Genomic DNA, 23391 nt, shown 5'->3' on the forward strand with positions numbered 1-23391 from the left:
TGGGTGCTCATCTCCAGGCGCTGAATGCACATCACACAGCTGTCTATAAACAGTATTTTAATATTTATATAAATAGACCACAGTATTACCAAAAACTGCAAGAACAGAGCATGGAAAACATTTTCAGAGCCGTGCACACAGCCTTTCCTGGTTGCATGTGACACCGGCTCCTGGCCTCTGCTGGGCCGGGGTCAGGTGCAGGGGGGAATGCGTAAGGGAAGAACCACACCCCTGGGAGATTTTGAACTCAAGGGTGTGAGTGCAGCAGACTCACGGCTCCCACCTGGCCGTGGACCTCTTGATCTATTATAAAAATAATGCCAGCGGGTGGGTGGCTGGAGTCGTGACTGCCCTGGGGGAAGGACAGGTGCTGCTCTCAGTCCACACAGGCCCCCGTAGGGCCTGCCGGCAGCACCCCCGCTGCCCAGGACCGACGTGCAGGCTGCCTGCCGGGGAGGGGTGGGGAGGGGTGTGGCAGGGCCGGCGCCCTATCTCTGCACGTGCCGCACGAAGGCCTGCACCAGCTGGATCAGAGGCTCCTGGCTCTCTGGGCTGGCCTTGGAGAGTGAGGTGGACTTGCCCTGAGGCGAGGGGAGGACGCTGGCAGCAGGGGAGCTGGGGCCTCCCCGGCGGAAATATCTCGAGAGGCTGGAGAGCAGGGTGCTCTGTGAAAGAAAGTGCTCAATGAGGGCCCTGTGAGGTGGGGACCAGGTGGGAACCCACAGGGAACGCTGCCAGTCCCTCTGGTCAGAGCCCTCTGCCCATCTGTACCAACTCCGAGCTGAGCTCCTGCTTCATGCGCTGTTTGTCCCGGGGGTGCACAGCCGGGTCCCTCAGGTAGCGCATGGCCTGGGAGATGAGCAGGTAGAAGCAGTTCTCCATGGCGAACATCAGGAGGGACCTGGGGCGGGGGGAGGGGGTCCTGTTGCAGACAGCCGGGCTGGCAGGCACGGGGTGCACCGCCGAGCCAGGAGGACTGACCCACGGTTACCCTGGCCCCAGATCAAATTCCAGAAGAGGGGCTTCTTACTTCAGTGTTCTGGTCCCTTCTGCCTGTGTGCTGAGCCCCACGGCCTGGGTGAGCGACTCCTTTTTCTTGTCCAGCTGGAGGCAGAGAAACAGGGTGAAAGAAAAAAAGTGACAGTAACAGGTGTGGCTCGCTGCGAGCCTCTGACTTGGCAGGCGGGCACCAGCAGTCTGCCAGCTACTCGCTCAGCCCGCACAGTCCCCCCAGGAGGCCCCACCAGCTCGTTCAGGAAAAGGACTGGGCTCGGAAAGGCTGACGTGCTCGAGGCCACAGTTACGCCACGGGAGACCGGAAGAAGACTTGGGTTGAGAGGCCAGAATCTGACAGCACCCAACCTACCTCTCCAAGCATGTTTAGGGCCACGTTCACTGTGGCCAGCAGAGTCCCGAAGGAGGGGGCCACTTCAGAGTCAAAGGTGGGAGTGGTGAAGCTCAGGGCAAACAGGAAGTTGTATTCAGCAAGGTCCAGGGACTGCAAGGCAAGACGGGCGCAGCCTAGAGCCCAGCTAGGACCCCAGGCAGCTCTTAAGGGTAGAGCGGCACCCAGGAGAGCCTCTGCGGCTTGCTGCTAGGCAGCCAATGGCATGGCACGGGGGTGGCTGGTACCTGGTCCAGCAAGATCTGGCAGACGTCCGGGGTGAAGTGGCGCAGGGCCGCCAGGGTCCTGCTGAGGATCTTGAGAAGCCCGTACTGGACTGTGTGTAAGGCTCGCTGCTCCGAGGCCTCCGTCTCAGCAGCGGGCTGCTTGGAAGAAGAGCAGGAGGGGGCGGCGGCGGCAGCGGGGGGCAGCCGCTGAACTCGGGGGGCAACAGCCGAGGGGATGCCATCCCCGTTTTTGTTCTGAGAGGGACGAGAAATGGAGGTGGAGTCCAGCGCAGCCGGCCGCGGCCCCGCGGGCAGCCTGGCGCGGAGGCACTTACCTGCAAGCAGTGCTGCAGCATCTTGCGGCTGTGCAGGAGGGAGGTGCAGGCCTGGCACAGGTAGCCCAGGTTGACCTGCAGCGGACGCAGACACGGGGCAGGGAGCTCTCAGCCGCGGCCCGGGCAGGCCGCCCGGCCCGTGCCTTTGCCTGAGCTCCGGCAGGGCTCACCTCCCTGCGTTCTCAAGCTGCAAGTCTTAGAGCCACCAAGTCTGCCGACTCCAGACTGGGGCAAGGGGTACCTGGGGCATTTCCCTGGGGCCTAGTTCAATGCCTAAGACTGGTTCTTCAGTAAAGAAATAAGATAGGGATCATTTCCCTATTTTACAGAAGAAAAAGGTTTAGAGATAGTGAAGTAACCTGGCCAAGGTCACACAAATGATGGATGCCCGTGTGGCTCCAGGGCCTGTTCCTTCCCTCCCGCCCGAACCCTTGCCCCGCTGTCCCCAGCTTCAGGCCTATTCCTAAGGGTCTATCCAACCGCGCCCAAGTTCCTAAGCTACAAGGCTGCCCTTTACTACAGAAGGAAAACTGTAGCTCCAGAGAGAGCAACATGAAGAAACCAAACCGTGTTCATGGAGCAAAATGCCCACGTTCCAAGTGCCTGCGATTCACCAGAGGTGCCCCAGACAGTGCCCACCACCCCATGCCCAAGCACTTCCCGAGACCCCCTGCAAGGAGCCGTGTCCAAGGCCCCACCTGGACATCGCGCAGAAGCTGAGGCAGGTGGAAGTGCCATTCCTTCATGAAGTTGGAGAGCTGCAGGATGAAGCCCACAGTGTGGTCTGCCTCCTCCAGGCAGGCCAGACTCTGTACTGTCCTCACCGCACTGAGGCACTGCGAGGGGAGACAGGGCAGGATGGGGTGAAATCAGGGACCTGACCTGCCTGCTCTTTGCCCTCCCGTTGGGAGGACAGGTTCTGGACCCACAAACGCTGAGGTGATGGCACATCAGGCACTTCTTGGCTAAGAAGTTTCTGAATGGTCTCCCTAGTACCCTGAGCCCCCCCACCCCATGGTGCTGGCAGCCCCTCACTTGTAAGGTCCGCTCCTGGTGAACACCCACAAAGTCCAGGGCCTCAGTCAGGAAGTTGTAGCGCAGAGTTTTGAGGAGCCGCTCCATCAAGGACATAGAGAGGCGGTAGACCCCTGGCCAGGAGGGGGCATCCAGGGACTTCCGAGAGGTGCTAGGTGTCTAAGACACAGACAGCAGACAAGATCAGGACGCGGCACCAGTGAATGCAGCTGACACACGGAGCGGGGCCTCCTGGCAACACAGCAGCTAGGGCAGATTGGCTACTTGGAAGAGAGAACCTAGAAAGGGCACAGCTACTGCCTGGTGACTGGCAGGGGCACGGGGTCTGAGGCCAGAGATGACAACGAAAGAGCACCAGGCAGAGATACAGGAATCCCGGGTTCTAGACTCAGGCCTGCCATTAACTAGCCACGTGAGCTTCTCTTGCTAGAAATCAGTATAGGGGCAGCGAGGAGTCCATACCATCAGTGTGTCACAAGCCACTAAAGAGCAATTTCTGGGGCAGGTGAAAGATCAAGGACAGGGACACTTTGCTACTCAAACTCCAGTCTGGCCAACTCAGGCCCCCTGGCAAGTCACTGGCACTCACCTGCACAGTCCCGTTGGAGCTAAGCTGGTACACGCTCAGGAGGGGCAGACAAATGCTCTGGGTGATGCCAGCCCCAGCTACTGCTGTGGCTCCCTGGGAGGGAAAGACCTGGAATAAGATGGAGCTTCCCCGGCCCCAGCACGTCTGGAACCTGTCCCCTGCCTGGGGGCAGCTGGAGTTCCCAAGGCACACCAGGGCTCCTGTGTGCCGAACCCCACCCAGCACAAGCAAGGAGGCTCCCTCCTGCACTCGGGCGGGCCGCCTACCTGCTGGGTGCGAGCCAGAGTGAGGAGCAGGTGCAGCGATGCCTCGGTAAAATGCAGATTCTGCTTCATGCGAAGGCTCACCTCCAGAGTGGTGAAGAGGGTTGGCAAGATGGGGAGCCTGCGAGTCACCTGGAGCCACGACTCGCCGTCCTCGTCCACCTCGCACAGCTCCTTGGCCAGGTGCAGGCCCAGGACACACACCTGCTGGGGCCCAGGGGCAAAGATGGGCAAGAGGGAAGGAAGCAGTGTGTGGGGGGGAGGGGGGCAGGAGCACAGCAATAGGCAGCCCTGCGCCAGGCTGCCCCACCTCCCACTCCACATGGGTCTCCAAGTGCGGCTAATGGGAACGCCAAGTCTCTCCCAACCGGCTCAGTGTCCGCCCCCTACCGGCTCAGTGTCCGCCCCCTACCGGGGCACAGCAGCCCCTCCAAGCTAACAAAGCCCAGTGACAGTTCTTGACTCCTCCCTCCCCCACTGCCTCGCAAGCTTCCCGACTCACCCCTGCTCACTGCACCCGACTCTACCCCTCTTGCTGCACCACTGCGCCAGACTCCTGAGCGGGCCTTCACTCTGCTGGCCCCTCTCCAATCAGTTTTTCACACCAGTTGCTTGGCAAACTTACTTTTGACCATGACGCACAAGAATAAATACTTTTTATGCTGTGTCTCCGTATACGCATATTTAATATGTTTTCCTACCCTTTCCACACAAAACATATTTTTATACTTTATCCTATTTCATTAAAAAATTCTGTTTGTAATCAAACGGGTTCATTTCAATACCCACTAATAAGTCATGACCCAGTTTGAAAAATACTCTTCTAGATCTTTCCACATTCTCTGTCTTGCTTAAATCCTGGAGTCCTCTCCACGTTCACCTGAATCCCAGATCAAACACCCTGCTAAGGTCATCCAGCCCCCAGCTCTCCAGCCTGTCACTGCTTCGCTCCCCGCAGCCGGACCTCCGGCGGCCAGAGGACCCGAACCGTGGCAAGCCACCCTGTCCTCACTCCTAAATCCTCCCCGCTCCCTCTCCCCGCCTGACTCCCCCAGTGCTGTTACAGCTGGAGCGGGGCTTTCTCGTGGAGACCCTCAGTCAGGTGAGAACCCCAGGCCATGTGCTCTCCCGGTATTTCCCCCGCACGGGACTTGCCACGATGGGTTTCCGGGGAGTCTGCGGAGGCTCTGACGTTAGTGTTCCCACCAGTGCAGCGACTACCTGTCTCTCACTCATCACCCCCAGGGCCTGGCACAGTACAGGGAGGCAGTTGACACTTGCTGGCTGTGCGTGGACAGGACAAGCTGCGCCCCAGGGCGCTCCCTCACCCCATCACGCTGGTCCTTGTGCCGGGGCCGCGAGCAGTCATCGGTCTCCATGCTGTCCTTGTCCTCTGGGGCACCACCCGATGCCAAACTATGGCGGGTCTGGTCGAAGAGCGCAATCACCTCTTCCTGGAGGGTCTCACAGACATTCAGCACCAGCTGGGAGTACTGGGGGATGTCACTCACTGCAGAGCACAGGCAGGGAGGGGACACAGTCATGCTTACCATGTCAACACACGCTGCAGAGGGAATGTCCGCTACTGAGAGAGGCTCTGCCCGCACGGGGAATGGGGAGGAGACGATGGGGGAGAAGTTTTCTCGAGGACGGGATTTCCAAGACCGACAGCTCACACCACACAGCAAAAATGTGTGACTGGAAACCAGATGAAGCCTCGCCAGGCCAGCTGCCAGTGGGGCCAGTGCTGCCCCCGCTCCCCTCTGCCCCTCACCTCTCATCTCCTTCATCTGCAACACTGTGATGAATGCTGAGAACACCTTGGCCTTGGTCTTCTCCATGAGCTGCTGGTCTGCCTGCAGCACTCCCTCCAGGATCTCCGTCAAGGGCCCAAGGATTTCATCCACAGAACCTAACTCTCTAGGAAGAATATAGGGCAGGGAAGAACACACGCCAAGTAAAGGGCACAAGCGCCCCGCTCCATCTCAGGATGCCCACTGCGCAGCCTGCCTCACCCCGTGTGCTAGCGAGGGAAAGCCAGCCCATTTCACACCCATTTGCTCCCCTTCAGGAAAGCGAAGGGCCAGTAAAGAGGAGCGAGCAGGCCACCTCCCCCGGCGCGGTGCTCACCTCTTCCACTGCCGGAGGAGGATAAGCAGCAGAGTGCACATCATGGAGCCGAGGCGGAGGCAGCTCACGGAGGTGGGGACCAGGAGCTGAGGGGAGACAGCAGACCAGTCAGAAGTCAGGTTTCCCATGAGCTGATGTGGCTGGGAGATTCGAGCTCCATCCAAAGGGCACTGTTCAGCCTCGGGCCCTTCTTTCCCAGCAGTGAGCTCACAGGGACGGGCGCATGGGGAGAGACCACAGCTTAGCACTGAGGTCTCAGGCCTCCGAGGCAACCAAGCCCCGTGTCCTGATCATTGTGAGACCTTGTTCCTGGGAGGAATGAGAAACCCCCCAGACACACTTACTAAGGCTCTGGTCCCATCGAGCACGTCAAGAAAGAGCTGGCGACGCACCTCAGAGTCAGTCAGGTGCATTACCTCTGCCTGCAAAGAAACAGGAAAAAAAATGTCATCTGGGAAAATTCCCCAGACTTTACAAAAGCCACCAAACGAAGGGTCCTCTGTCAGGCCATCAGTCATTGGTTAGTCACGGCCTTCCTAATTACCGCCCGGCTGTTTCTCTGTCCACCCTTAGATATGGTCAAAATCGGGTCAGGTTCACCTCCTCCTTCTGACAACATCCCTCTTCTCAGACCCTTCAAAGGCTTCCCAGCACCCTGGAAATACAAACCGCTCACAACACGGCCTAAGAGGCCTCACAGGATCTAGTCCAACGGACTGTGGGATCACCACTTGTGCTCACCCTATTCCAGTCCTACTAATAGGACTTCTTCCTGCTGAAACCATACCACGCTCTTTTCCACTCTGGATCCCTGCACACGTGACGCCATCTGCCCAGCCTACTCTTCTCCACAGGCTCTCCACCTGGAAGGCGCTTTGCACATCAGCTCCTCAGAGAATGCCTCCGTGCCTGCTCCTACTTAAGCACTCACTACCACAGCTCCTGACTGTCTCCCTCATAGTGAATTAGCACCATCTCACACTATATTTCTTTGTGAGTTAGTTTACAATTTGTCTCCCTCGTGGGGCCACTCTCCAGGAGATCAAAGACCTTCTCTGCCTTATTCACTGCTGTATCCTGACATACGGAGAACATTCCGTGAGAATCTGTTAAATGAATAAGTGAACGGTCAGTATCCTACACTTAATCAGATAGTTTTCCTAAGAAAAGAGACGATGGCAGGATTTTCAGAGCTATGAACCATGAACTGCTGCCTATGGCGTCCAACATAGGAAATAGTTAATAACACCGTAATGGCCTTGTACGTTTAAGAGACAGTAACTAGACTTAGCATGGGAATCATTTTATTATGTGTAAAAATACTGAATTATTAACCGTCCATCTGAAACTAACAATACACTCTATGTCAATTCTACCTTAATTAAAAAAACAAAACAACTGTTGCCTAGCTAGGGCCTAAAAGGCAAGTGACACACAGGCTATCCGCCGAGGAATCGATCACTCTCCACAGGTGGCTGAGCCTTCTGGTGTGTCTGCAGTCTCCAGGGTCTACAGCCACTGTGATGCAGCAAGGTCCCGAGTCGGGGGCAGCCGTGCACTAGGGACAAGCCACTCATGGAAGACGTAAGAGTATGCTTGGAACAGGGACATCTACCAAGTTGTAGTTAATAAGGAAGCCAAGATATTAATCTGGATCCCCAGGGAGAAACAATTCAAAACTAAGTCCTTATTGTACAACATGATGGTGCAGTGTGCAGGCACACATAAAGAAGAAATGCAAACTCTTTTCAAATGCTAACTTTCTCTCTGTAAAACCCAACTCTCAGTAGACACACAGTACAGAGACAATGGCCTCTGTTCTTTTTCTAAAACCAGGAGCCAAGCAGAGTTGCGCAGCGGAAGTGTGCTGGGCCCATAAAACCAGGAAATGCAGTTTCTAGAACCACAGCGGTCACAGCTGTTTGCTGATCAGCCTACAAATATTTACCTAGGGTCCACAGGGCACACACCCCAGAAGGTGACTCTGAGTGCGCACGAGAGGCAGATGAAGGAAGGGGGCTCCTGCAAGGGCAGCTACGGGAGGCTTTCACGAATGCTATTGTTTCATGAATGTTTTAAATTACTTCTCTGCATTTTTCTTCAGGGTCTCTTGTTGAATCCAACACTCTAACACCCACAGCAGCTCCCCCCATCAACTGGCACAGAACTGTTACATTTTAGCTCAGGGAAAAAAATCCCTGATTCATTCTTCATCCCAAGGGGCTATGTCTGTTAGGCACTCCAGCACACGGTTGCTAGGATACCAAAGCGACACCCCCCCCCACCCCCCGGCAGAGGCTCTTACGTGACTGGTGGCGATGATGAGGAGCATCCTCCAGGCGGAGACCAGCATCTGATACTCCACCAGGGATGTGCAGTCGTTGCCCTCCGTGTCGGCTATGTGAACTGCCAACGACTTGACATATCCTGACCAGTAGGCAAAGCGTTTCTCGCTGGAAAATTTCTTAAGTGTATCTTTTAAAGACTGATCTAATGAGCCCCTAGGGTGTCAAGAAAAAAATAAAACCTATGATTAGGTTTTGAAAGCAGACAGAAATGTGATGGGCACAGACCCTTGTCGAGGCAGAGAAAGCGACCTCACTTGGGCTTAGAGGCAGACGGCTCCAGTCACCTCCACTGTGTGGGGCTCATACTTCTTGCTCAACATAATGGGTTAGGTTCAGGCCTTTTCCAGGATTCCTCCTCCATGAAATCCCGGGCACATGGAGTTTGCTTCACAATAACTCTCTCTGACAATCATAAATGCCATCAATGGACTGGCCAGGGACGCAACTCAGAGGCCCTCCATAAATGGCTCCAAACCAGCTCTCTCCTCTGCCTTGGCTCAAAGAGCCATGCACCCAGTGGCAGGCCACAGCGCACCCCCCACCCAAACCTTTAATTAAAATCCCAAAAGGGGAGAGGACTCACTTAACTACATAGTATATCTCCAAGCAAATTATCTTCATGATGAGGGCACAGGTTTCCAGGACACTGGGCTGTGGAGGGGAGAGCAGAGCAGATACTATCACGAGGAGCACCTCTTCCCTGGTGGCCCCCATGAGGGCGCAGAGCAGGGACCGGAGACTTGAAAGCAAGGAAGCACAGTCCCTATCGACCGCGAACGGGCATCTGCAGTGTCAGGTCCACAGTGTCTCCGGAGAAGACCACGGAGCCATCAACACAGAGCAGGGCATGCCACTTTCCTTCCCAAGCCAGACCGCACAGGGAGAGGAAGCAGGCACTCCCCTGAGAAAGAAGTTTCCAGTGAAGAAAACACTCCAGTTGCTTAATCAGGGGAGGGATCATTTTCTACATCTCAGTCTCTCGAAGCCCCGCCTGTCCTCCCCGAGACTTTCGGCACTGCCCAACCCTTCACCCCAGCTTACCTCGGAGGTTTCTGAGGGAGGAGAAAGGGTTCCAAACAGTGGACTGGTTAAATTCTCCCAAAATTTGGGTCTGAAAGGAAAACACATTTGGAAATCATCCTTTCTCTTGCACAGTCCTTCCTGAAGTTCTGTCCACCTGCCTTGGGTGGTTACCTGTGCATATTTTACCTGCCCGATCCTAACATGTGTCTCAGAGGTGACCTGCTCCTACATAAAGGGTTCCGTAGGTAAAATTATGCTTTCCTGTTAAAAACCACAATCGTATACTCTATGAATGTTCTAGAGTTGACTGGCAAAAATTCTCATGGTCTATGCCACTGCACATAGCTCACAGCCCCACAAGGAAGAGACGGGGAGGGGAGTAAGGATGCAGACTCCCATGGTTTGCCTTTTTAATGTTTCCTTTGTGCCAACAGGGTCCTAGAGAATAGGGGGTCTCATTCAAGTTCAAGGGCTTGAGCAAGTCATTCTTGTCTGAAGCTAATGTTTCTAAAAAACGATGGATCTGAAAGTGTTAGCAGAAGGCAAGAACACAAAAGGCAGGAAAAGGCGGGCACCCTAAGGTAAACACGCCTCTGCCTTAAACACGCCTCTGCCTTAAAGATGACACCTGCTGGCAGCAGCGTAAGGAAATGACTAAGGGAGCCGCTCGGCACACTGAGCCCGCCTCTCAGCACTTTTTACGCATATGCTAAGTGAGCTGTCAGGGCGAACCTCTGAAGTATGAAGTATTGTTACTCCCATTTTACAGACACAAGGCTTGGAGGTAAATCCCTCCTGGAGCCAGACTTACTTAGCTCTGAGGACCAGCATGGCGCTATCCCGCCGGTCCTGCCACAGGGCGTGCAGGAAGGCGATGGCCGCTCGATGAAGCAGGGGCGGACACCAGTAGCGGTCCTGCTGCTGGGAATCGATCAGCTCCAGCACCGCGTGGAGACAGCTCCACACCCCAAGGCTGAATTCCTGCAAGAGGGGCAAGAGTTCAGTCCCTGGCCACTGCCAGCAGCTGCACCCGTGGGGCCGCCTCCCCAGCTTCATCCCCCGTGCGGGCTCACCTTGGAGCCGTCACTGCCGTCCTTCACCTCCAGATTCAGGAACAGTTCAATGAGGCCCGGCTGAGTCTCTACTGCAACCGTGAGGAACTCCAGAATCATGACCTTGATGCGCATGTCCTCAATCTTGCTCTGCAGTCGGGTCAGGAAGGCATCGCGAATGGCAGCCGCATCGTTGCCCAGGCAGGCGTACACGGACATCGGGGCCACCTGGTGGGGACCAGACACACAGACTTAGAACTCTACTTCCAGAAAAACCTCAACAAGCTCCTGCAAAGGGTGCTAGAGAACTCTCAGAAAGGGAAATGTCAAGTATGTGCCACCAGGATAAAAGGGACATTGCTTCAAACTACAGTACAAAATGTCCAATGATTTACAAAAGTGGTAATCAACATTAAAAGATACACAATAATAACAATAAACACAAGGTAAAAAATGAGATAGTACTGGTTTGCCTATCAGATGAGCAAAGATTAAAAGCCCAATGGGGCCACTGTGGCAAGGCTGGAAGGCTTGGCATCAGGAGTGTAAACTGCTGGGGCGCCAGCCGGTTCAGCTGGGAGACTATCTGACTCTTGATCTTGGGGTCAGGAATTCAAGCCATGTGGTGGGGCAGAGATTACATTAAAAAAAAGTGGGGGTGGCGCCTGGGTGGCTCAATGGGTTAAGTGTCCGACTTCCACTCAGGGCATGTTCTCACAGCTTGGGGTTTGAGCCCTGCAGTGGACTCTGTGCTGACAGCTTGAAGACTACGGCCTGCTTTGGATTCTGTGTCTCCCTCTCTTTCTGCCCCTCCCCCACTTGAGCTCGGTCTCTCTCAAAAATAAATAAACGTTAAGAAAAAAATAATTTTTTAAGGGAGGGGGAAATATAAACTCACAATTCTTTTTGGAGGTCAATTTAGAAATGTCTAAAAAAATTAAAATGTTCACTAGTAACTAATATTCAGGAACTGAAAATAAAAGTTTACGGAGTTCTATGAACAATGTTCACTGCAGCACTGCTTATAATAGTGAAAGATAAAAAAATAAAATCATCAGGATGCATCCACTCTGTGCTCGTCGTGCAAGCACTAATGACAATATGGAAAGACTGCAAGATCTGGTGTCAGTGAAGAAAGCCAGTCACAAAACCGTGCGCGTGCAATTCTACTTTTGTGAAGGAGAGAAAAGCACAGCAAACATCCTCCAAAACAAAAGCACAGATAAAGAGGAATGTGGGACAATGCACACCAATCTGCCCACAGGGAGTCTCAGCACGAAGGGATCAGAGTAGACCTTAGCTTTCTATGCTACATTTACCTGTAACGTTTAGATATGTTAAAATGAGTATGCAGGTCTTTTGTAATTGGGGAAAAACCCCCTCACAAACCACAATTTAGGTGTGGTGTGTATGGCAACACAATTTGTGTGATGTGCACACGGCTGGGTCACTTTACAAGTCAGAGAAGTCCGAGCTAGCTGTTTCTCCTGAGATAAGGCAGCGCTGGTCTCATGCACAAAGTCAGTTTTCTGGGGCTTCGGCTGATTAAGTGGGATCCTACCGTGGCCAGACGTTTCAGCAGCTGGATGGCAAGACGTGGCAAAGCAGGGTCGTGTCTGTGGTAGATGTACTTGGCAAGGACAGCGATGAGGTTGTTCCCATGGGCACCTGAAGCAGCACAGCAAGCAGCTCAGACACCAGGTGTGCCTGGTTCAAGCTCCCAAGCGAGGCTGCAGTCCAAAAAGGCTCACGCACGTGAGGGAATTTACTAGCCTCACGTCCTTGGGAAGGCCAGAGCGAATCCAGGTGGCCAAACCATTCTCTCTTTTCAGTAGCCAAGGGGATATAAAGGATTTGGAGATAAACAGCCCAATCCAATTCATTAAGAGCAGGAAGAGGGACATTTTGGGGTAAAAAAACAAATAGCAGTCTCTTAATAAACAGGTTAGAAAAAGGCATCACATTGGGGAACTGCACTGGCATGCAGGAATCCTCAAGATCCCGAAACGATATAGGAGGTCTTATACATTATCCAAACACCTACTTGAAAATGAGGAAACAGGGTCCCAAAGGGATTAAACAATTAGCATAAGGTCAAAGAATAAAATAGTTCATACTTAACAGGTACCAAAAACTCCCCTCTGTGATTTACACATAGTAATCTTACCTCCACCGTAACCGTAAAGGTAGGTACTATTATCCTCATTTTAGAGATGAGAAACCCGAGGCAGAGTTGTTTAACAATGTGCCCAAGGTAACCAGCTCATTAGAGCCAAAATGTGAGCCAAGGCAGTCTGACTTTGAACATGGGTTCTTAACTATTATCCTGTCATCAACAGGAGACAGAAATGAAGGATGGTCCAGCCCTCTTGCTTCTAAGTCCAGGATGGGAACTGGTGCTCATTCCCAAATTCCCTCCAGGAATTAGTCAGAAAATACTGCTGGCCTCTAACAACACAGCCTGCAGTATGTACTTGTGGGCAGAAGCACTGCTGGCCGGGAGAGCAATACATACCGTGCTGCGTGAGGGCCTGTTCCAGGGGGGACACCACATTAGAAGGAGGTTTCAGCCGAATAACATTGTTGGTGACGGAGAATGCCAGTTTCACTGTCTTGATCAGCAGCTGGCCCTGCCCCTGGCCCTCTGCCCCATCACTAGGGTGCCAAATGGAAACCAAAGTTGATTCAGACAACATGACTTCATTGGCAACATATGTGCTCTCATGAATTAGATTCCAACAATAATCCCAGAGTTCAACAGCTTCTGTTAGAGGCCCCAGTCCAAACTAGGAGAGAGGAGCAGGAATCAACTCCCTTGGCTATGAGCCAGTCTACACAGCAGCCACTAGATTACAAAAGGCTACGTCCTAGGGGAAATAAGGCTGTCCTTAAAAAGCTACCGCACATGAACTCACACTGAAGTTCTCAGGACACGCAGGCACACTAAGCTAAATGGGGAAGGGGAGAGGGAGCCGCACCTGCGAGGCTGAGCAGCCACCACCATGTCGATGGTGTCCACACCGAGGCCCATGATATTGATGACGGTCTGTCCCGCTTCTGTGTAGGCCAGGCTGCAGATGCAGAGAGACTGCAGACTGGGGCTGTGACTGCAAGACAGACACGTTCTGAGTCCCTAGGGAGCCATCAAGTTTATTACTGCAAGAGAAGGGCTCTGTCCAAACCAAACCAAGTGGACATCAGTGATACAGATCAGCACTTTGCCAGCCGGATGCACTCTGATCACTTTCCTTAGGGAGACGTGATCTTAGAAGCAACTCAGAGAAGCTTTCTAAATGTCCTACTAATGGATATATTTACTGAAATGGGGCATGATTAATCCATACAATGGAATGCATGGAACCATTAAAACAAGACAGATCTAGATAAAGTGGCATGGAAATAAATTTTAGAGCATCTAGTGCAAGCAGAGGAAAACACCTAGGAGAATACACTGAACTTCAGTCATCTCTGGGAAACAGGTTTAGGAAGGGCACTTTCACTATTTTCCTAATGAACATGTGTAACTTTCGTAAAGATCATGAAAAATAATGTGTGTATGTGCGTGTGCGTGTGTGCACGCGCACATACAATCTCATTCCCATTTCATTTGCTCTCCTCGATCCACAGGGAGAAAGGACCCAGTCTAGTGGAGAGCACATCAGAACCTCCCGAGTACTGAGCTCTGGGCTCAGCCCCGTTGAGTTCTCTGGAAGGAAGAGACGGCACCGCACAGCAGAAGTGCCCGTGTCTTCCCCTGGGGAGTGGCAGCGTCCAAGAGCACCTGGCCTGAGCAATAACCCCTCCTACCTGCTGTGCAGGTCCGCCTCATGGCACAGGTTCAGTATCGCATGAATCAGCTCCAGGATCAGGCAACCTGAACTCCGGAAAAGAAACAGGAATTATGTGGCCTTGTGTGATGACCTTCATCACGAGAAGGGGACAGACAAGATCTCCGGGAAGCCAGGAGTCGCTCAGGCCTTCCTGCCTGCGCGTCCCTTACCAATCTGCTCCCTCACACCGTGGGTGTTGTAGCGCCACTTGTGGTAGCTGGGAAGCATCTCCTTCAGCACAAACATGACACAGGGTGCCAGCCCTTGGCTCTGGGTACTCCCAAGCTGCCCCTACGAGAAACCATGCTGTAAGGACTTAAACCATTTAAGGAAGTCATTCAGCTATCAGAGATTTAACTCCAAAACCAGGGGTCCGAAGGAAATCTAGGCAAACCCTGGCCATCCATAAGGGGGAAAAAAAATCAGAACATTTGTTCAACTGGGTCCAGGCGGTGGGTTTCTTTGAAATAGAAAAAAAGACCAACAGTCATGATGCCCGCCGTCCACCTCACCTCTCCCCATCATCACTGGGACACCAGAAAAGAGCTCTCATACGCACAATTCTTTCTCCTAATATTCAGTCCCCTCACCTTAAAAATGGGGATTCTTTACTGCAGGCAGGAAGTGGGCTGAGTGCTTCTCATGTACGGCCCTCTCAACAATTCCAAGGAGTAGAGACCATTTTATTATTACCCCTTTTTTTACAGAGGTTCTAAGAAATTCCCTGTTTGCCCAAGCCCAATACAGCTAGTAAGTGGTCTGACCTGTACACCTACTTCTGTCTGACTCCAAAATCTAAGCTACAACAGTATTTTTCCAACTGAGTCGTGATCCATTAGTGGATTGTAAAGTCAGCTTAACAGAACACACCAGAGTGCCTTTTGCCTTGTTAGAGAAGTGCTGAATTATGAAACTTTGTTTCAGGAGTACACACGTACACACACACACACACACACACACACACACACACACATGCTGGGCAGTGATATCACATGTATGTATTGCCGTGGGCTACAGTGCAAATAGTTTGACATCACCACATTATTCCTTCCTGCCTCTGAATATTAAACAAATTAACACAGGGGCGCCTGGGTGGCTGAGTCAGTTAAGCGTCCAACTCTTGATTTCAAGTCATGATTTCACAGTTCGCAATTTCAAGCCCCGCATCAGGCTCTGCACTGACAGTGCAGAACCTGTTTGGGAAGGGATTCTCTCTCCCTCTCTCTCTGCCCCTACCCCGGTAAGCTCTCTCTCTTTCTCTGAAAATAATTAAACTTAAAAATTTTAATTTAATTAACACAGATAAAGTACCTGCTATAGAATCTGGCACATAGTAAATACTCAATACACAGAAACTATTAACACTATAACGTTAGGACAACTGGTGTGCCCAGAAACAATGACTACAGTAGAGGAGAAACTATTTCAGATGACTTCATATGACCAGGTTTTACCTTGACAAGAGTGGTGATCAAGCGTAGAAAGGCAACAGTGACCCCGTACTCGCCCTGGGGCTGCTCACTATTCATCAAGAGGTTTCCGTACCCTCCAGCATTCATGCCCTCAGCACTGGGGAGAAACAGAGGCCAAGTGAATCAGGATGGGGCAATCTCAAGGTTTCAAGAAACTAATCATAGAGCATTCTCAGTGTCTAGATGGCTTGGGCCTAACACAAGAAAGCTCTGCAAAAGAATGAATCAAATCTAGTCTATTTTATAGCCAAGGTGAACATTAAGAGAGTATTTTATTCATGTACAACCTCAAGAGCTTTAAAGTTAAAAAAATCAAATAAACATCAGGAAAACATCGTTGTCTAATAAGCAAGAGAGGACAGGGAGCAAATGCTCAGGTAGAAAAATGGAGCCTGTATATAAATTATCCGACAGGCAAGTTCGAAAAGCCATGACACAAGGAAAAGTACAGTGATTACAGCTGAAGAAAGGGAAGGCAAGTCTCTGGATCTGGACAGCTCTGGACTCTCCAACCTAGAAAATTAACTCCCATGCACCTCGGGTGGCGGCTGCTGCATGAGAAATACACCCACAGGGAAGCTTCCTCAACGGTAACATAGCCAGGCTGGACCCGAAGTGTAGAAGCTACTCCAGGGAATACGCTCCACCCAATCCAAGACCTGCCTCACCTGATCATCTGACTCATGCTGGAGACCTGGTGGGCCACGAATGGTAAGAAGCCTGTGTGACGAAGATCAGTCCAGACCTGAGAAGGGAAGAGCCCACTGTCCATGTGTCCAGGTAGTCACCAAGTGCAACAATTTCTGTCTATTTTGAAGACTTGGTGTGACTCACCTTTGCAGGGTTCCGGGCAGCCAAAACAGTCAAGCAATTGACACAAGAAGCAATGACATCCACCGGCGGAGAGATCACTGTCGTTAGCCTGGTTGACGAACAGTGCACTGTACTCAGTAAAACGAATACAACGTGTTCTACCACAGATATTTTCCAGCTCTTTCTGCCCAAGTCCTTCCTCTCAGTAATGGAAAAACAGGAAAGCCCTCAGCTGGGGATAGTATCACACCAGGGCTTCCCGCAGAGGCACAGGCGTGGGCGTTAACCCAGGGGGTGTGAGCAGCTGCTTACCTCTGTAGCAGCATGTAGATGCGGGAGGTGATGGGCAGGAGGCAGTCTGCTATGGACAGATCTGTGCTGATGACCTTATGGACCAGATCAATGATGGGTCTGACCCGCTGGCAGTGCTGGATCACATCTAAGGGGGAAGAGAGCAAACAATTCCTTTAAAATTACTGAAGAGGGGCACCTTGGTGGCTCAGTCTGTTAAGCATCCGGCTTTGGCTCAGGTCATGATCTCATGGTTTGTGGGTTCGAGCCCCGTGTCAGGCTCTGTATGGACAGCTGGCTCAGAGCTTGGATCCTGCTTTAGTATCTGTGTCTCCTTCTCTCTCTCTGACCCTCCCTTGTTCGCGCTGTCTCTCAGAAATAAATTAAAAACATTTAAAAAAAGAAAAAACAAAACAAAGATTACTGAATAGTCTTCCAGAAAAACACTACACCAATCCCAGTCTAGACGGTTCTGAATTTTATCCCAAGACTCTCTGTCCCCCAATTCTAAGCATGCCTGTTTTTCTTCCCCACAATCATGCCCCCCCAGGCTGACCTCACCTGCAGTGGAAACAACATGCAGCAGCATTTCAATCTCGCAGGTAAAGAGGGTCCAGCTGCTGTAAGAGTACTCCCAGCGGACCAGGTAAGCCCTGTCGTCCAGCACCACTTGGCCTACTGTGCCCTGAGGAATGCGAAGGTTGGTTGGACCGCCTGAGGAAGAGAGGAAGAGAGGAAGAGAAATTAGTCTAATATCCAGGGACAGAACAGGAAAGAGAGACTCCTACACCAGACAACAATATTTACTCCCACAGAGACGGACAGACTCTCATCCCACTAGCCAACACTGCTATGCGGGGTTCACCCATGTATAGCCTATGTGTCAGAATTCCCTCTCCTTTCAAGGCTGAGTAATATCTCACTGTAAATATGCAACACATTTTGTTGATCTATTTCATCTGTTGGTGGACAGTTATTTAAAATTGTTACCGTATATACCCCTTTACCCCCCAAAATTTTTTACTGTATATACCCTTTTACCAGACAGCCCCAGTTTGAGGACTCTATGCACTAAAAATAAAAACACCAGTACATAAAAGTACAGGTACCCAAGGGGGCACTGTTTGTAGTGACCCAAACCTGACATAGCCTACATGTCCTTTAGAAGGGAAAAGATACAAAATTCTGGACCATCTAGAATAATTCTGTAGTTACTAAAAGAGAATGAGTCAGAAGCACATATAAGAAAAATGACCTGCAGAAATCAATCTCTGGGACTGTGCAGGGTGCACAAGGACACACACCAGCTCTGAGCACTGACAGACAAGTCTGAACAGATGAACTTTGTCAAAGGTCTATCTGTGCTGTTTCTCTTGTTATAATGAACACCCATTATTTTTTAAATAAAATAATCTGGGGTGCCTGGGTGGCTCCATCAGTTAGGCATCTGACTCTCAATTTCGGCTCAGGTCAATCTAATGATATAAAAAAAGTGAGAAATGGACTAATAATGCCCCAGCAAGCACAGTGGAGGAGGAGCTGCTTTACAGGCGGCTGGCACGGAACAGCTGAAACAGCGGCGCTGAGGTCTAAACGGAAGCTGAGGAGCGGTGGCTCCTGAGCCAGGGTCTCCCCATCTCACCAAGAGGGTAAAGGAGTTTGGACGTTTGCCTCCGCCAGAGAGTTCCATCTTCATGGGAGATCACATCATGGGGCTTGTGCTTGTAAAGTTCATTGTAGAAGGACATCTTATCCAAGAAACTATACACCTGCCAACAGAGATGAAAAAATCCAGCGGCACACTTACCTTGGGGACATGTAAGGGTTCCCACATCCGCTATTCTCCTTTATTTAGTCAGACTGTGTCTGCCTCTCAAACTTCTCACAAACCTGCCACTGTGACTCTTCCTAGAGTTGCCTCTAGGCTCCTTATCAACCCTCAGCACACTTTAACACTCCGCTCAAGGCCCCTCACTCCACAGAGCACTGGCTCTCCTCAAGAGTAGGTCTTTATGATTCAGATGACATTTACTGTGCGGCTGTTATCAGTGATTTCTTCCTTGTATCTACCGTCATTCTCCAATGAGACAGTAAGGAACTGTATATCATGTCTCACTCAGTATCTGCGATGGGTACTTAATTTAGAGAACTGAGGCACTATGCCTGGCACCATTCATTCAACTTCAGACTAATTCTTGCTGTGGTGGTGGCATCCCCCCAAATCTCTCCCACGGTCTGAACTGAGGCATCTAACTGAACAACCTACCTTTTTGGCAGTGGACTTCCCTGACACGAGGGCTCGCAGCAACTGCAGGAGCGGGGAGAGGAGATGGGGAAACATCCCACATACACTGTCCAGAATGATCCCGAGCCCAGAGGTCGGCTCCTGTGGTGGAAGAAGAGCAATCACCGACCCTCGAGAGTATCCATGAATTAGCGCGTCTCCGAACTGCCCAGCTATCATAAGAAAACCTAAAACCAGTCCTTTCCTTCAGGCGGACATCACCCCTCCCTAACAATTTAAGACTTCGGCAATCCACTGAAAATGGCTTTCGACATCAGATTTATGAGGACCTGAAAAAAGAATACCACTGCCTCCAGTGACTTTCTCCTGGCCGTCCTCCCAACAGGAAGACAATGCTATCCCCCACCGCAGGAGATGTTTCCAGCAGCGTGAAAAGCACTCAACAACATGTTAGCATTTGGCCACTGCACACGAGTCACAGATCCTTAATCTAAATATTGTTTCATGCCACCTTCCTAGGTGTGAACTTCACAGGTGGACACGGTTCAAGACTGGACAGTGACTCAGGAAGAAGAGGATAAGACCTAGAGGCATATCAGTCAAGCCACAGTACAAAAGAGAACAGATTTATTCACCGGCGGGCTCTGGGGCTCCGGGCTGGGGTTAATGCTAAGCCTACATACTGGTGAGAGGCAGTTCTCTCTGAAGTCCAATTCTTACTCTAAGCAGTTACAATATTCTGGCAACTCAGAGTTCTAATCCCCCAATAGCATGTTCAAGAGTTACAGCAATACTGGTGCAGGAGACTAACGCTGTTAAAAAAGATGTGGTGAGCAGGACAGAGAACAGGCTGGTTAATGATACAGACTACAGACTCAGGTCAGGCAGAACTGCTTCCTGATGCTGGCTGTTTATCTGGTTGTGTGACCTAAGGCAAGTCATTTCATACATCTGAGCATCACCTTTCCTCATATGCAAAATGGTGATAAAACTTCTATCTACTTTATAGATTTTTGTAAAGAGTAAATGCAAAATGACATGTTTAATATGAGACCTATCACAAACTAAGTGCTTGATGATTCTTTTACTACAAGAATATTTTTTAGCATAATTCCCTCTGACACACTTACTGTTCCCCAGAATAGTTCCGGAAGAGAAGGGTCTGCCAAGACTTCACATGCTGTGTCAATTACATCCTGTTGGGGGAGGGGAAGAAAAAAACTTATTTTCCATAGTTGAAGCAGTCATATCTTTTTTATTGTATTCTGCTCAAATAAAAACAACAATACTTTCACTTACTAGGTCAAAAAGAACTGTCGGTTTAAAAAGATTACACCCCGTCTACATTATGTACATTATACTCGCTGTATGGTATTAGACAAGAGAACCTCTCTGAACTTCAAAATCTTTATCTGTAAAACGGCGACAGTACTATCTGCTTCACAGTACCACCGTGAGGACGGAATACGACAATGTGTGGAGAAGCAGACTGAAAACCCTCACACTAAGGTGCTAGTAACGGTGAGGTGTAACTAGGCTAGGCTGAACTGTTGTTCTCCTAGAGCGAAATAGTGCCTTTTCAAGTTTTTAATCCTCAGCACCTAGCACAGAGCTTGGCACACACAGGGAATGATTTCTTTAAAAAACCCAAGTGGCAGGACTTACAGCCTAGCAAGTCCTCCAGGCACATACATTGGGGTCCACATGTGGCCCGAATTTTGGCAAAGGATGCAAAGTTCATTTTGGCAAAGGATGCCCCTGGAACTTTGATGTTCCAATGAACACCAATTTCTCTTCTAATGGTAAGAAAGTTTCATTTTCTGTAATTTCACCAATTCCTTCAATTTTCAAAATAATTCATTAAAAAATGAATACAACGACTTAGTTATAAAGAACTCAAACAGCACTCTCCACTGAAAAGAACTGGGCTTCTTTGGAGAAATGGCGGATTCCAGGTCTGGGGTGCGAATCTTGTAAGATAATCCTACAATGGTGTGCCCTACCAGAAAGCAACAAAGCTATCCAAATATGTAAGCACAGGGGCGCCTGGTGGCTCGGGTGGCTGAGCCTCGGCTCAGGTCAGGATCTCACAATTCGTGAGTCCAGGCCCTGCATCGGGTCCTTTGCTGACAGCTCAGAGCCTGGGGCCTGCTTTGGATTCTGTATCTCCCACTCTCTCTGTCCTTTCCCTGCTTGCACTCTGTCCATCTCTCTCTCCCTCTCTCAAAAATAAATGAAAAAAAAAAAAAAAGAGGGGCACCTGGGGGGCTCAGTCAGTTGAGCATCCGGCTTCAGCTCAGGTCATGATCTCGTGGTTCATAGATTCGAGCCCCGCATTAGGCTCTGTGCTGACAGCTAACTCAGAAAGATTTGAGTCACAGTGGACACTTACTGCTCTCTGACCATTAAAGAAAAAAAAAACATAAGAGCAGTGCCAGACAGACTGAGAGGCTCTTCTGAAAGAGTTCTTACTGGCCAAACGTGGGCAATTTGAGCCCAAGAATAGTAACTGTAGTGGATTAAAACACAGCTAACACATTTATACCCATGAGTTCACAATGACACACAACTACTTGAAACCTCATTAGCCACCTTTGCAGGACGGTAGAAAAAACTAGTAAATTTAGGAAAACAAACCTGTATAGTACTCTATACCAGAGTATCAGATAGCAAAGGAAAGCATAAAAATGTAAGTACATTATACTTACAACATTAAAGTAAAAGGTACACTTTTGGTATACAACATAATAATCCAATATTTGCAAATACTGTAAAACACATTTTTTATAGCAGTGTTCCAACCAATAAATAAAAAAGAATAGTGCCATTTTGTAACTCCTAAGGAACTAATGGGTCTAGACCATCATTAGCTAGACAATGATGTGGCTTGGAGTCCAAAACAGTGCAAAGCACTAAACTTGACAGAGTTATCAACCCAGAATGTGTGGACTTTATTTATTTAGATCCTGATCCAAACACACAAACTTAAAATAAATTTATGACATTTACAGGCTAACTAGAAATTTAAACCCTGACTTGATATTTAAAGACACTGCTTGTTAGCTGTGGTACTGGTTGTAAAGTTTTACTAGCTCCTATTCTGGCTCATCGAAAATTCATAGCTGAAACTATGTCAGGGATTTGCTTCAAAATAGTCAAGGAGGGAAAGACCACCAAGAGTTTGAGTTGATAATTTGGAAGCTGGTAATAGGATTGTTTAGGAATCTGTTAAGTTTGAAATGCTCAGGTTTTAAAAATATTACAGAAGAATATTTTATTAGCACCCACAGATGTCTGGGACCAATGTATCATCCCAAAATGAGATAACAAAGCAATATATACATTGTGATTCCATTTTTTAGAGAAGAATGGTTATATTTTTAACATACATATGCAGAAATTGTTTAGAAAGGAATGCATCACAGTATTAACGGAAGTTGTCCTGTGTGGTAGGATTACACTTTTTTCTTATCAGCACCTTCTGATTTTTCTATCGTTAATATGTATCATATATAATACGGTAAATGAGAAGAAACAGCAATAAACAAATGAACACCAGAGGTATGCGGGTGTGTGACAGCAGCTCCAAAGGGTACCCCAGGGACAGGACTGCAGCACCCAAAAGTGCAGACAGCCTCGCCAGAGCCGGCTACTGACCTGCTGGTTGCCCAGGGTGTGCAGCTCCAGCAAGGTGAGAACGAAAGACAGCAGTCCATACACACACATGCACGCAGTGCTGGTGGTGCACTGCAACGGCAAAGGAGTCAGTGAACAATTCTGAGTAACAAAACCTTTCCCCCAGCTTCAGCATAATCCTAGCACATTAATATGGTCTCTATAAACAAATGGGAGAGAACCCAAGGCTTTATAATTTTCCTAATTTAGTCCCAAGATCAGGAAGATGAGGGGAGAAATGAAAAAGCAGGAACTGTAAATATTACAACACAACCAAGAATAAAATCAAAACGGAACCACCATTTTTAAAATGGATCTACTTCCGTGGGGAAGAAAACCACACCCAGTCTAGGAAAAAGGATAAAGGGTCTCTATGTGCTGGTATGAATGCAGCAGTCTGATCTGTCAGCAAGATAAATGAACCAATGCCAACCAGGGTGCCTGCCGGCCAAGGTTTCCCGTTAGCGAATCAGAATCGGCCGACAACAGTGCCTCTGAAATGAAGCCCAAACACCAGCCTCAAGAGAATGGCTAATACATCCCGCTACAGTTGGGAGCTACAGGAAGCTCCCAAAAAAGATTTTTCTAGTCAATATGGCCAAAGCTATCTTACAGATGACTGTACTGATGTAGTATCCTATGCTGGCAGGCAGAGGCAGAGTCAGACACCGTGGGTTCA

The 23391-nt window shown here is 50.0% G+C and overlaps 1 protein-coding gene across 2 annotated transcripts in view; it reads right to left on the minus strand.

The window, feature by feature from the left end:
* Nucleotides 1-40: 40 nt before the first annotated feature.
* Nucleotides 41-23391, minus strand: part of NUP188 (nucleoporin 188) — a 52701-nt gene continuing 29350 nt past the window's right edge. Inside the window, exons 12-44 of one of the 2 annotated variants that reach the window (XM_029920779.1) lie at nucleotides 22695-22784; nucleotides 20168-20233; nucleotides 19059-19178; nucleotides 18435-18561; nucleotides 17354-17506; nucleotides 16814-16940; nucleotides 16523-16610; nucleotides 16357-16433; nucleotides 15671-15785; nucleotides 14387-14507; nucleotides 14194-14260; nucleotides 13365-13493; nucleotides 12902-13041; nucleotides 11948-12054; nucleotides 10408-10614; nucleotides 10146-10315; nucleotides 9353-9422; nucleotides 8895-8962; nucleotides 8269-8464; nucleotides 6308-6385; nucleotides 5964-6049; nucleotides 5608-5753; nucleotides 5162-5343; nucleotides 3837-4037; nucleotides 3571-3663; nucleotides 2982-3140; nucleotides 2645-2782; nucleotides 1947-2021; nucleotides 1633-1866; nucleotides 1367-1498; nucleotides 1031-1101; nucleotides 772-901; nucleotides 41-665 (exon numbers count right to left, since the gene is read on the minus strand). In XM_029920779.1, coding sequence (XP_029776639.1) covers nucleotides 489-665; nucleotides 772-901; nucleotides 1031-1101; nucleotides 1367-1498; nucleotides 1633-1866; nucleotides 1947-2021; nucleotides 2645-2782; nucleotides 2982-3140; nucleotides 3571-3663; nucleotides 3837-4037; nucleotides 5162-5343; nucleotides 5608-5753; nucleotides 5964-6049; nucleotides 6308-6385; nucleotides 8269-8464; nucleotides 8895-8962; nucleotides 9353-9422; nucleotides 10146-10315; nucleotides 10408-10614; nucleotides 11948-12054; nucleotides 12902-13041; nucleotides 13365-13493; nucleotides 14194-14260; nucleotides 14387-14507; nucleotides 15671-15785; nucleotides 16357-16433; nucleotides 16523-16610; nucleotides 16814-16940; nucleotides 17354-17506; nucleotides 18435-18561; nucleotides 19059-19178; nucleotides 20168-20233; nucleotides 22695-22784 — 4140 coding nt within the window. In that variant the 3' untranslated portion in view covers nucleotides 41-488. Of the gene's footprint in view, nucleotides 666-771; nucleotides 902-1030; nucleotides 1105-1366; nucleotides 1499-1632; nucleotides 1867-1946; nucleotides 2022-2644; nucleotides 2783-2981; nucleotides 3141-3570; nucleotides 3664-3836; nucleotides 4038-5161; nucleotides 5344-5607; nucleotides 5754-5963; nucleotides 6050-6307; nucleotides 6386-8268; nucleotides 8465-8894; nucleotides 8963-9352; nucleotides 9423-10145; nucleotides 10316-10407; nucleotides 10615-11947; nucleotides 12055-12901; nucleotides 13042-13364; nucleotides 13494-14193; nucleotides 14261-14386; nucleotides 14508-15670; nucleotides 15786-16356; nucleotides 16434-16522; nucleotides 16611-16813; nucleotides 16941-17353; nucleotides 17507-18434; nucleotides 18562-19058; nucleotides 19179-20167; nucleotides 20234-22694; nucleotides 22785-23391 lie in introns of both variants that reach the window. The other variant, XM_029920778.1, reaches the window with a different exon arrangement.

Source organism: Suricata suricatta, chromosome 13 (assembly GCF_006229205.1).
Source record: "Suricata suricatta isolate VVHF042 chromosome 13, meerkat_22Aug2017_6uvM2_HiC, whole genome shotgun sequence".
Classification (NCBI taxonomy): Eukaryota; Metazoa; Chordata; class Mammalia; order Carnivora; family Herpestidae; genus Suricata; species Suricata suricatta.